This window comes from Chlorocebus sabaeus, chromosome 14, assembly GCF_047675955.1.
Source record: "Chlorocebus sabaeus isolate Y175 chromosome 14, mChlSab1.0.hap1, whole genome shotgun sequence".
In the NCBI taxonomy this organism is placed as follows: Eukaryota; Metazoa; Chordata; class Mammalia; order Primates; family Cercopithecidae; genus Chlorocebus; species Chlorocebus sabaeus.
In genome coordinates this window covers 10,656,438-10,669,286 of record NC_132917.1, presented here as the reverse complement: position 1 = coordinate 10,669,286, position 12,849 = coordinate 10,656,438, and the positions used below count along the sequence as shown (strand labels likewise).

The window sequence follows — 12,849 nt, the reverse complement described above, 5'->3', positions numbered from 1 at the left end:
AACAATACACCCTGAAAACGCTCATGCCTTCTCTGTTTCTCCTGGGCAGAAGCAGCGCTGACAGGTTTATGCTACCGAGGTTACAGACCCAGCTAGCATGTATTTACCCAATAACACTTTTCAAAGAACCAGAGAGGACATTTCAAAGAACTGACGCCATTTCTCTAGATTTATTAGTACATATATCCCTTTTTTTTTTTTACCCCAAGCTCTAGTACCAACTCCCAACACAGCACACCCTGAACCCTGGACTAGAAAAAAGCTAAGATTTGAATTTTGACGTGCTCAGACCACACCATTTTCCTTCCCCTTGAGAGGAAGGCTCTTAAGAATACCCACAAGGAAACGAAAACAATGCACAGTGATTTTTCATTTTTGCCACACCTAGTCCTTATTGTTCAGAAAACACTTAAATTTGCACAGGTTCTATCTGTTTCACGATTATAGCCACAGTCTTGCCCCTTTACGTATTTTCATTTCTTTTTCTCTTTTCTTTCTTTCTTTTTTTTTTGGAGACAGTCTTGCTCTGTCGCCCAGGCTGAAATGAAGTGGCTCAATCTCGGCTCACCGCAACCTCCACCTCCTGGGTTCAAGCGATTCTCCTGCCTCAGCCTCCCGAGTAGCTGGGACTACAGGTGCCCACCACCAGGCCCGGCTAATTTTTGTATTTTTAGTAGAGATGGGGTTTCACCATGTTGACCAGGATGGTCTCGATCTCCTGACCTCATGATCCACCCACCTCGGCCTCCCAAAGTGCTGGGATTACAGGCGTGAGCCACCATGCCCAGCCTTCGTTTCTTTTTCTTAAACATATGCTACACTACCATTAAAAACAACTTGTGCAACAAGTATGTACAGAACAAAACACTAATATACTTACTGGGAAAACAGAGCAAAACAGACAAAAAAGAAACTAAAGTGGGGCTGGGCATGGTGGCTCACGCCTGTAATCCCAGCATTTTGGGAGGCCAATGCAGGTGGATCACCTGAGGTCAGGAGTTAGAGACCAGCCTGGCCAACATGGCGAAACCCTGTCTCTACTAACAAAATACAAAAATTATCTGGGCTTGGTAGCGGGTGCCTATAATCCCAGCTATTTGGGAGGCTGAGGCAGGAGAATCATTTGAACCCAGGAGGCGGAGGTTGCAGTGAGCCAAGATCACGCCACTGCACTCCAGCCTGGGCAATAGAGCGAGACTCTGTCAAAAAAGAAAGAAAGAGAGAGAGAAAGAGACAGAGAGAGAGAGGGAGAGAGGGACAGAGGGGAGAGAGGGAGGGGGAAGGGAGGGAGAGAAGGAGGGAGGGAGGGAAAGCGAAAGAAAGCAAAAAAAGCAAAAAAGCAAGAAACTAAAAGGGAAACAATAACAATCCAGGCTCACAGAATTTCAGAGCTAAAGGGGTTTTAGTGAATAAGAGGTTAAAAGACTCGCACTAGGGCAGAAAATTGGTAGTAAAGACAGCTCTAGAATTGCTGCAGCAGGCAGGGAACTAGTCACACTTTTTTTTCTTTTCTTCTAGAGACAGGGTCTCACTCTGTTGCCCAGGCTGGAGTGCAGTGGTGTGGTCCCTGCTCACTGCAACCTCGACCTCCTGGGCTCAAGCGATTCTCCCACCTCAACGTCCCAAGTGCAGGGGCTATAGGCACGCATCACCACGCCTGGCTAAATTTTGTATTTTTTGTAGAGATGGCGTTTCACACCATGTTGCCCAGGCTGGTCTTGAACTCCTGGGCTCAAGTGATCCACCCATCTCAGCCTCCCAAAGTGCTGGGATTACAGGCATGAGCTACCGCGGCTGGCCCAATTCACACTTCTTAAGCCAACCTTCCTGCATGTAACCAGTCTCCTGCTGTAGTTTGTCCCTGCTGCCCAAGAAAACCTAAGACATTCACCAGCCTAGGGCAGTGGGCTGTTCTCAGCATCTGTTACAGGCCTTTCTTAGGTTTAGCATTATTTGATTATGTGATGTGATTATTTTATTAATATGTGTCTTCTCAGCTAGGCCATAAGTTGTACAAGGCCGGTCATACCTCCCTGTGGTACAGAGAAGCCTAAGAAGGCAGTCAACATTTCCAGATCAAGTCACTTTTTCTGGAATAGTAACTTTTATCGGACAGGCCCTGGGATTTGATAATACTTGATTTAGCATGATTTTACTTCCCTTCATTCATCTGAGAGCAGACAGATTCTATGAATGAGACAGCCAAAGGTTAGTTTTCTTTCTCAAAGACTGTGAATGGTGGCTAGGTGTGGTGACTCATGCTTGTAATTCCAGCACTTTGGGAGGCCAAGGTGGGAGGACTGCTAGAGCCCAGGAGTTCGAGACCAGCCTGGGAGATATAGTAAGACCTTGTCTCTACAAAAAATTTAAAAATTAGCTGGGCATGGTGTTGTGCACCTGTGGTCCCAGCTACTTGAGAGGCTGAGGCGGGGAGGATCGCTTGAGCCTGAGAGGTGGAAGCTGCAGTGAACCTTGATGGTGCTACTGCACTCCAGGCTGGGTGACAGAGCAACACCCTGTCTCATGAAAAAAAAAAAAAAATTGTTGGCAGGGCGCAATGGCTCATGCCTATAATCCCAGCACTTTGGGAGGCCAAGGTGGGCAGACCACCTGAGGTCGGGAGTTCGAGACCAGCCTGACCAACGTGGAGAGATCCCGTCTCTATTAAAAAATACAAAATTAGCCGGGCATGGTGGTGCATGCCTGTAATCCCAGCTACTCGGGAGGCTGAGGCAGGAGAATCGCTTTAACTCAAGAGGTGGAGTTTGCAGTGAGCCGAGATCGTGCCATTGCACTCCAGCCTGGGCAACATGAGCAAAACTCTGTCTCAAAAAAGAAAAAAAGAAGGTTTACACCTATGTATTATCTTGTTTAAAAAAAAAAAAAAAGAACAAAAAACACTGTGAACAGCAAACTGCTTGGTGACCTGTGTGTAAGTTAGTCCAACATCCCATACAAAGCAAAATGTCACTAACAAAGGCATCCTATTATTCTTAGGCAATTAGAAGGCAAAGAGCAACAGAATACAGACAACCCAATTTTTGGCCCATGGCACTAATCTGCAGACTAGAAATCCTCAAAGTGGCTGGGCACAGTGGTTCACGCCTATAATCCCAAAACTTTGGGAGGCTGAGGCTGGAGGATCACTTGAGGTCAGGAGTTAAGAGACCAGCCTGCCCAACATGGTGAAACTCCACCTCTACTAAAAATATAAAAATTAGCCAGGCCTGGTGGCACGTGCCTGTAATCTCAGCTACTTGGAAGGCTGAGGCAGGAGAATCGCTTGAGCCCAGGAATCAGAGGTTGCAGTGAGCTAAGATTGTGCCACTGTACTCCAGCTGGGGCGACAGAGCAAGACTCTATCTTAAGAAAAAAGAAATCCTCAAAGTATGCTCACTAGAATTCCTAATTCCATACAGTTCATCAAACAAGGCAGTAGCAGCCATCTCATCATTCCACTAAGAAGAAAAGATCAAGTCCATGGGCCCTAAAAACTTGAAAGTTTCACAAATGTTAAGGGTTAGAAGAAAAAGAAAAGGAATCCCTGAAACCCTTTAAGGAAGCAATCAGAGCGCTGTGTCCCAGCACTGCAGCTCAAAAGGCCACCACCCAGCCCTTGGGGAATGCTGCCTTCATCTACCCGACAGCCAGGGTCTCCATCTGTCACCCAGGCTGGAGGGCAGTGGCACGATCACAGCTCAGTTCAGCCTCGACCTCCTGGGCTCAAGCAATCCTCCCACCTCAGCCTCCCAAGTAGCTGGGACTACAGGTGCACCACCACACCCAGCTAGTATTTTTTACTTTTTGTAGAGACAGGGTCTCACTAGGTTGCCCAGGTTCTTCTCAAACTCTTGGGCTCAAGTGTCCCTCCTGCCTTGGCCTCCCAAAGTGCTGGGATTACAAGCGTGAGCCACTGTGCTTGGCCTGATCTTACTGCTATTACTACATTATCCAGAAATTATGTGTTGAGAAAATTAGATGTACACACTGTAAGCACAATATAATAATAGTTATATTTGGATGGCATAATAATGGGTGATTTATATTTTCTTTTTCATGCTATTCTATGATCTATAAATGCTTTCCAATGAATCACTTGAGGTCAGGAGTTCGAGACCAGCCTGGCCAACATGGTGAAACACCATCTCTACTAAAAACACAAAAATTAGCTGGGCTTTTCGGCATGTACCTGTAATCCCAGCTACTTGGGAGGTTGAGGCAGGAGATTGCTTGAACTTGGGAGGCAGAGACTGTAGTGAGCCCAGATCGTGCTACTGCACTCCAGCCTGGGTGACAGAGTGAGAATCTATCTCAAAAAAAAGAAAAAAAAAAAAATTTCCAATGATTTTATCAGATTTGTAATAATTTTTTTTTTTTTTTTTTTTTTTTTTTTTTTAAAGACAAAATCTTCGTCTGTCCCAGGCTGGAGTACAGTGGCACGATCTTGGCTCACTACAACCTCTGCCTGTTGGGTTCAAGCAATTCTTGTGCCTCATCCTCCCGAGTAGCTGGGATTACAGGCGCCGGCCACCACACCCAACTTTTTTTTTTTTTTTGTATTTTCATGTTGGCCAGGATGGTCTCGCTCTCTTGACCTCGTGATCCGCCCGCCTCGGCCTCCCAAAGTACTGAGATTACAGGCGTGAGCTACCACACCTGGCCCAGATTTGTAATAATTTAAACAAAGATATATAATTTTAAGACTCCACAACATCCTCATATAATTTTTTATTATTTTTTTTTAAGACAGGGTGTCACTCTTTCGCCTAGGCTGGAGTGCTGTGGCATGATCTCGGCTTACTGTAACCTCAAACTCCCAGGCTCAGGTGATTCTTCCATCTCAGCCTCCTGCATAGTTGGCACTACAGGCACATACCACCATGCCCGGCTAATGTTTTGTATTTTCAATAGAGATGGGGTTTTGCTATGTTGTCTAGGCTGGTCTCGAACTCCTGGAGTCAAGCAATCCACCAGTCTATTCAAATAAATGAGGGTACATCTATTCACAGTAACACAGCCATTAAAAGAACAAACATGCAGTTATGGACCGATATGAAACTATCTCTGAGACATGTTATTTAACTAACCTACAAGATGCAGAATATATGCTATCATTTGTACAAAATTAATTTTAAGACTGAATGTGGTGACTCACATCTGTAATCCCAACACTTTGGGAGGCCGAGGCAAGGGGATCACTTGAGGCCAGGAGTTCAAGACCAGCCTGGGCAACATAGTGAGACCCTATCTTTACCAAAAAATACAAAAATTAGCTGGGCATGGTGGCATGTGACTATAGTCTCAGATAATTGGGAGGCTAAGGTAGGAAGATCGCTTGAGCCCAGGAGTTCAAGGCTGCACTAAGCTATGATTTTTTCCACTGCACTCCAGCCTAGGCAGACCCTGTCTGCAAAAAACACAAATAAGCAAACAAATACATAAATGAATAATATTAATTTTAAGATATATTTATTTGTGCATGTATTGGCTATCTCTGGAAGGCTCACCTAGAAAGTTATAGTAAAATTGCCTTGAAAGAGGGGCAATGGAGGACTAGGGGAAAGGAAAGAGAAAAACAGGTGAGAGGAAAACTTAATTCTCTTTTTCTTTTTGAGACAGAAGTCTCGCTCTGTCACCCAGGGTGGAGTGAAGTGGCACGATCTTGGCTCACTGCAACCTCCACCCTGCCTCCCCCACCCAAGCAATTCTCCCACCTCAGCCTCCCGAGTAGCTAGGATTATGGGCACCCGCCATCACACCCAGCTAATTTTTGTATTTTTAGTAGAGACGGGGTTTCGCCATGTTGGCCAGGCTTGTCTCGAACTCCTGGCATCAGGTGATCCACCCACCCCAGCCTCCCAAAATGCTGGGATTATAGGCATGAGCCACCACTCCTGGCTGGAAACCTTAACTTTCACTATATATATCCTTTTTGTACTTTGGGTTTTTGTTTATTTGTTTGCTTGAGATGGGGTCTCACTCTGTTGTCCAGACTGGAGTGCAGTGGCACAACCACAGCTTACTGCAGCCTCAAGCTCCTGGGTTCAAGCATTCTTCTCACCACAGCCTCCCCAGTAGCTAGGACTACAGGCACACATCACCATATCTAGCTTTTTCTTTCTTTCTTTCTTGGAAACAGCATCTCTCGGTCAGGTGTGGTGGCTCACGCCTGTAATCCCAGCACTTTGGGAGGCTGAGGTGGGTGGATCACGAGCTCAGGAGTTCAAGACCAGCCTGGCCAATATGGTGAAACCCCGTCTCTACTAAAAATACAAAAAATTAGCCAGGCATGGTGGCGGGCACTGTAGTCCCAGCTACTCGGGAGGCTGAGGTGAGAGAATGGCGTGAACCTGGGAGGCGGAGCTTGCAGTGAACTGAGATGGTGCCACTGCACTCCAGCCTGGGCGACAGATCGAGATTCTGTCTCAAAAAAAGAACAAAGAAAGAAAGAAACAGGTCTGTCGGCCGGGCACAGTGGCTCATGTTGGTAATCCCAATACTTTGGGAGGTCAAGGCGGGTGGATTACCTGAGGTCAGGAGTTCAACACTAGCCTGGACTACATGGTGAAACCCTGTCTCTACTAAAAATACAAAAATTAGCTGGGTGTGGTGGCAGATGCCTGTAGTCCCAGCTACTCAGGATGCTGAGGCAGGAGAATCACTTGAACCTGGGAGGTGGAGGTTGCAGTGAGCCATGATTGGACCATTGTACTCCAGCCTGGGTGACAGAGTGAGACTGTCGAAAGAGAGAGAGAGAGAGAGAGAGAGAAAGAGGAAGGAAGGAAGGAAGGAAGGAAGGAAGGAAGGAAGGAAGGAAGGAAGGAAGGAAGGAAGGAAGGAAGGAAGGAAGGAAGGAAGGAGGGAGGGAGAAGGGGGAGGAGGAGAGGGAGGGAGGGAGGGAAGAAGGAAGGAAGGAAGAGGAAGGAAGGAAGGAAGGAAAGAAGGAAGGAAGGGAGGAAGGGAGGGAGGGAGGAAGGGAGGGAGGAAGGAAGGAAGGAAAGAAGGAAGGAAGGCAGGAAGGCAGGAAGGCAGGCAGGCAGGCAGGCAGGCAGGCAGGCTGGCTCTCTATATTGTCCAGGCTGGTGGTGAACTCCTGAGCTCAAGTGAGTCTCCTGACTTAACCTCTGGAGTAGCTAGGATTATAGGCATGAGCCACTGCACCAGGACTTTTTTCGTACTTGAAATTTTGTACTATGAGCATTTATTACTAAAAAATAAACAAACTTAAAACGGTTTGGTGGGAAACTACACCAGTGAGTTTTCTAAGTGTCTCGGCAGCTATGCATGATCTTCAGGTTGGAGGCAACCCCTTAACAAGTGCTGCCTCCAGCAGACACAACACCGGGAGGGGCCAGGCAGGCTCCTGCAGACCCAGCACCCACAGGGGAACTGATCGGTTTTCTCTGCTGACTTCTGGAACCAGGTCTAGACAAATCCATACTCCGGTTCAGCCAAAGCAAGAACACTGTGTCCTCTGATAACAATGTCAAATTCTCACTTGTATGTAGTAAATAAGGAATATTTTACCTTTCAGCAAAGGTGTCGAGTTTCCCCAACTCATCAGAGAGGCCAACCAGGGAATCCAAGGTCCCCACCTAGACAGATCATAAAAACATCAGAGGCTCACAGGTTTCCAGCCAAGCATGATGCCATCTCAACAACAGGGCAGGGACTGTGTCACTTCATCTTGAATTTGTCACCTTTGGTCAATGGCCAAAGTGGAAAGTAGAAAGAACTCTTAATAGAAACCAGTGGATTTGGGGGTGTCTTCATTTACTTATTTTTGACCAACAGGATAAACTGTCATACGCCTGCCATAGGAAGGAGTGACTATGATGTTACCATCTGACCTTAGCTCATTTTCCTCTTAGAATGGCAGCTTGCTAGTCAGTCATGTTGTCAATCCCCATAGCTAAGGAAGAGATACACCAGAAAGCAAGTTAAAGAAGTTTCCATTCTTAAAAGCTTTTCTGCTCCGAGACAGTCCCACCAGTATTTATTTATTTATTTATTCATTCATTCATTCATTCATTCATTCATTCATTCATTCATTTATTTATTTATTTTTTGAGACAGAGTTTTGCTCTTGTTGCCCAGGCTGTAGTGAAATGGCACGATCTCAGCTCACCTCAACCTCTGCCTCCTGGATTCAAGCGATTCTCCTGCCTCAGCCTTCCTGGGTAGCTGGGATTACAGGCATGCACCACCATGCCCGGCTAATTTTTTATTTTTAGTAGAGATGGGGTTTCTCCATGTTGGTCAGGCTGGTCTCGAACTCCCGACTTCAGGTGATCCACCTGCCTTGGCCTCCCAAAGTGCTGGAATTGCAGGCACGAGCCACTGCGCCCATCCCCACCAGTCTTTTTCTCTGTTCTTTGCTGTTATTAACCATGATCTTGAGGCCGAGGTGGGCAGATCACCTGAGGTCAGGAGTTCGAGACCAGTCTGGCCAATATGACAAAACCCTGCCCCTACTAAAAATACAAAAATTAGCCGGGCATGGTGGCATGCACCCATAATCCCAGCTACTCGGGAGTCTGAGGCAGGAAAATCACTTGAACCTGGGAGGTGGAGGTTGCAGTGAGCCGAGATCGCACCACTGCACTTCAGCCTGGGCAACAGAGCGAGACTGCATCTCAAAAAAAAAAAAAAAATCTTGCTGGGGAAGGAGGCAGCTTTTCCTCCCACTTCGTCATTCACCTAGGTCCTTTTCTTTTCAGAGTACTTATGATCTGGTTTTTGTTGTTGTTGTTGTTGTTGTTTTTTGAGATCTCAGCTCACTGCAACCTCTGCCTCCCAGGTTCAAGTGATTCTTCTGCCTCAGCCTCCCGGATAGCTGGTATTACAGGCATGTGCCCCATGCCTGGCTAATTTTTTTTGTATTTTTAGTAGAGATGGGGTTTGGTCATGTTGTCCAGGCTGGTCTCGAACTCCTGACCTCAAGTGATCCTCCTGCCTCAACCTCCCAAAATGCTGGGATTACAGGAGTAAGACACAGTGCCTGGCCATGATCTATTTCTTAGTGTAGAAATGTCTACAATGTCCAAAATTGTATTTAAAGGTCTTTTCACAGAATTAGAAAGAAAAGGGTTGCTGTCATGTGGTACCACCAACTAGATGTTAAAAAGTAATTAGGTTCTGAGACTTGGGAGAATTTTAAGAAAAAAAAAATTAAGAAAAGTAATTAGGAGGCCGGGCACAGTGGCTCACATCTGTAATCTCAACACTTTGGGAGGCTGAGAGTTTGAGACCAGACTGGTCAACCTGGTGACACCCCGTCTCTACTAAAAATACAAAAACTAGCCAGGCATGGTCATGTGCCTATAATCACAGCTACTGGGGAGGCTGAGGCAGGAGAATCACTTGAACCCAGGAGGCGGAGGTTGCAGTGAGCCTAGATTGCACCACTGCATTCCAGCCTGGGTGACAGAGCGAGACTCCATTCAAAAAAAAAGTAATTAGTAAATGATGAAACCTGAATATCTCTACCAAGTCAAGTCGCTTCTTTTCAAGCAACTTAATTTTAAGCAACTTCTGCAGGGCCTGTGTCTTCTTTTCTTTTTTAAATCTTTTTACCTTCCAGAGTCCAGCACAGTGCCTCACACACAGTATCGATGAGTGGATGCAGAATTTACTAACCCGTACAGTGTCCATTGCTGGACAAGCAGGGGAAGGCTTAAAAAGGTAGCAAGATGTGGGTTCAGAACCCACTGCTGCCATTTACCGTCCTGACAATCCTTGTAATCACTTAGCCTCTCCCAGCCTGTCCCTGGAGTCAGCGGGGACAAGCTGACTTGTAAAGAGGGAGGAGGAAAAGCTTCCCGGTGATGCATTTAAAGTACCTAGCCATCAGCACCTTGCTCAGCAAATGTTAGCAAATGGGGTAGCATCACAACCCTGGGAGCTGATGGTGCAGCTGTTTTGGCAGAGGGGCAAAGTGAGGTTTGAAAGGGGAGTATATGGCAGTTTTCTACAAGAGCAGATGCTGGGCAGTCAGCGCCGTCTCACCAGCACCTGTGTCATCAGTGCCATCTTATCAGCACATGTGCCATGTGGTCTGGGAGAAAGCTGTAGTGTCTTCCCTGTGGAAACCTACAGCACTTTGGGAGGCTGGGGCAGGCAGATCACAAGGTCAGGAGTTTGAGACCAGCCTGACCAACATGGTGAAACCACCATCTCTACTAAAAACACAAAAATTAGCTGGTCATGGTGTCAGGTGCCTGTAATCCCAGCTACTTGGGAGGCTGAGGCAGGAGAATTGCTTGAACCTGGGAGGCAGAGGTTGCAGTGAGCCAAGATTGTGCCATTGCACTCCAGCCTATGCAACAAGAGCAAAACTCTGTCTCAAATCTAAAAAAAGAAAAAAAAGAAAGACAGAAAGAAAAAAAAAAAAGAATTGTGCATTTCGGCTGGGCACAGTGGCTCATGCCTATAATCCCAGCACTTTGGGAGGCCAAGGCGGGTGGCCTCACCCGAGGTCAGGAGTTCAAGACTAGCCTGCCCAACATGGCAAAACCCCATCTCTACTAATAATATAAAAATTAGCTGGGCATGGTGGCACGCACCTATAATCCTAGCTACTCAGGAGGCTGAGGCAGGAGAATCACTTGAACTCGGGAGGTGGAGGTTGCAGTGAGCCGAGATCATGCCACTGCACTCCAGCCTGGGTGATAAGAGTGAACTCTGTCTCTTAAAAAAAAAAAAAAAAAACAACAAAAAGAAAACACACACACACACACAAAAAAAGGATTGCACATGTCTCATTCTTCTTTAATATTAGTTTCATTTGAACCTTGCCCTCCACTCCAAGAGCCGTTAGATGCCTGGGCACGACCCAAACTCCCTTCTGCCACCAAATCCCCTCCCTTCCCCTCCCACAGGACCAAAGGGATCCTAGATTTCCTCCCCTGCCCCCAGGTCAGGAGTACAATCAAGGCTGAAGCCCCCCCAAGCCTGCTCATCTAAACTATATGGTTGGTCTTCTGAGATGTTGCAGACAAACCAGGAGGAGCCAGAGGAACACCCAAGAGGAGCTGAGTGTGCATTTAACACACTTCCCACTTTTTGAAGCATTAGACACTGCTACCCACAACCTTGTCCCCCTGTTCATTCCTTCCTGTGGCTGCACCTACATAGGTAACACAACTAATCTGGGACTATGGCACGATATCCCACCTAGTCCATCACTTCCCCGTCCATCCTCAAACCTCAGCTTGTCCTCAGAGCCCCCGCATTTGCCTTGATACTTTCTCCTTGGCTTCCTGAAGTAGCAACCTCTGTCTCCCTCTCCCCTCTCCTCCTGACCAATCCATCCCCTTTTCACTCCTCCCCAGGAATTTTACCTTGAAGTCAGGAATAGCGAATTTGGTATTATAAGACAGGTTGGACTTGGAGGTTACAGTGTTCATCCTCTCCAGAGCTTGCACATTTTCCTTATCTCCAGGGGCGGAAATTAACCAAAACTCCGACATGCTTCCAGTCTTCTCTTGCCCAGTGACTGCCTAGAACCAGCACAAACATACACAAACAGAAACAGGAGGAGAGATGTGTCAGATATCCCCGCCTCACCACTCCCTACCCTCCAATTCATCCTTTCTAGGATCTGTGAGCTCCAAGAACATCCATTTGCAAAAGCAAAGCGCTTATCTCCACCTAGGCAGCCCTCAGGTGTTCAAGAAACTCCAGAGCTCCTTGGTCCCTGCAGTGGTTCTGGCTGGTTTTCAGGAGCAGAGGAGGAGGGAGAGGTTCCTTTCTTTCTCTCCACCTGGGTGAACAACCCCTATCAGGCATCATAAAACGGGAGGACAGTAAGCTGGAGGCGGACACCTTCTGGGGGAATATTTGTCTTCCTTCCATACTGCATCTTCTGGGATGCAGGATGGGGTGGAGGAAGGCGTGGGATGAGGGAGGGATTTTCACAACAGGCTACCAGGTCAAACCGCAGGTCAAACTGGCCAACCTTGTGATTGCTATTAGCTTTAAAAATAGACTTCAGAAGGATTTTTTAAAAATATATACATATATATAAGAAAAAAAAGTAGTAGTGGGTGACGGGAACTACTAAAGTCTTTTTTCCACTAGGCGAGGTGCCCGCTCAGCAGAGCTGGATCCCTGGCCCGGCCTGGCGGGTGGTTTCGCGGCCGCGTCTGCGGCCTCTACGGTCGATTCGATTCGTGCTGCTCCTTCACATGTGTCCACACCCGCACCTTTCCCCCCTCGGCCGGGTTCCCCCTTTCCGTTGCCTCTCCGCCGCGTCTCCGGACGGCTGGGGGAAAGCAGGATAAGCTCTGAGGAGCCAGAGACACCTGGTGGAACCTCTTCCTTTCGGACTCCCGGTCCCGCTCCAATCCGAGGGCGTTTTGTTCTCTCCTAACCCCGCGCAGACCCAGCCCAGCTCCTTTCCGCCTTGACTGCCCATGGCCTGGGGACGAACTGGCCCCCCGCAGCACCTGCGGAGATGCCACCTACTCGGCCGCGGGGGAGCGCGGGGAGGTGCCGCTGCCCACGTTCCCAATGGGAAAGCGCAGGCCGTAGCGCAGCCGGACCCCGTGCCTGTGTCCCCACCCCGCCCCCGCCTCGGGTCCCCGCTCTACCGCGCGTCTTTACCGGGAGCAGGCGGGGCGCGGAGCGCGCGGTAGGGGCTGCAGGCGACGGGCGGCAGGTGCGAGGCCGGAGCGCACTGCCGGCTCCGGGGAGGCAGCGGCTTCGCTGCCCCGCGCCCCGCCCCGCCTTTTATCCCAGGCGCGGGAGGCGGCCCCGGCCCCGCCGGATATTTGCATACGGGCCGCCCGCCTCTCGCCTCGCTCTAGCCGGGGGCCGGAGACCTGGGGAGTAGGTGCAGGCGCCGGG

At 48.3% G+C, this 12,849-nt stretch overlaps 1 protein-coding gene across 3 annotated transcripts in view; it reads right to left on the bottom strand.

Moving 5' to 3' along the window:
- Window positions 1-12,727, bottom strand: part of ATP6V1C2 (ATPase H+ transporting V1 subunit C2) — a 61,512-nt gene extending 48,785 nt beyond the window's left edge. Inside the window, exons 1-3 of one of the 3 annotated variants that reach the window (XR_012095207.1) lie at window positions 12,607-12,727; window positions 11,343-11,501; window positions 7,528-7,595 (exon numbers count right to left, since the gene is read on the bottom strand). Coding sequence is in view for 2 of the 3 variants with exons in the window: in XM_007971490.3 (XP_007969681.3) it covers window positions 7,528-7,595; window positions 11,343-11,471 (197 nt within the window). In the remaining variant the exon portion in view is untranslated. The remainder of the gene's footprint in view (window positions 1-7,527; window positions 7,596-11,342; window positions 11,502-12,606) is intronic. The other 2 variants (XM_007971490.3, XM_007971492.3) reach the window with 2 other exon arrangements.
- Window positions 12,728-12,849: the final 122 nt, after the last annotated feature.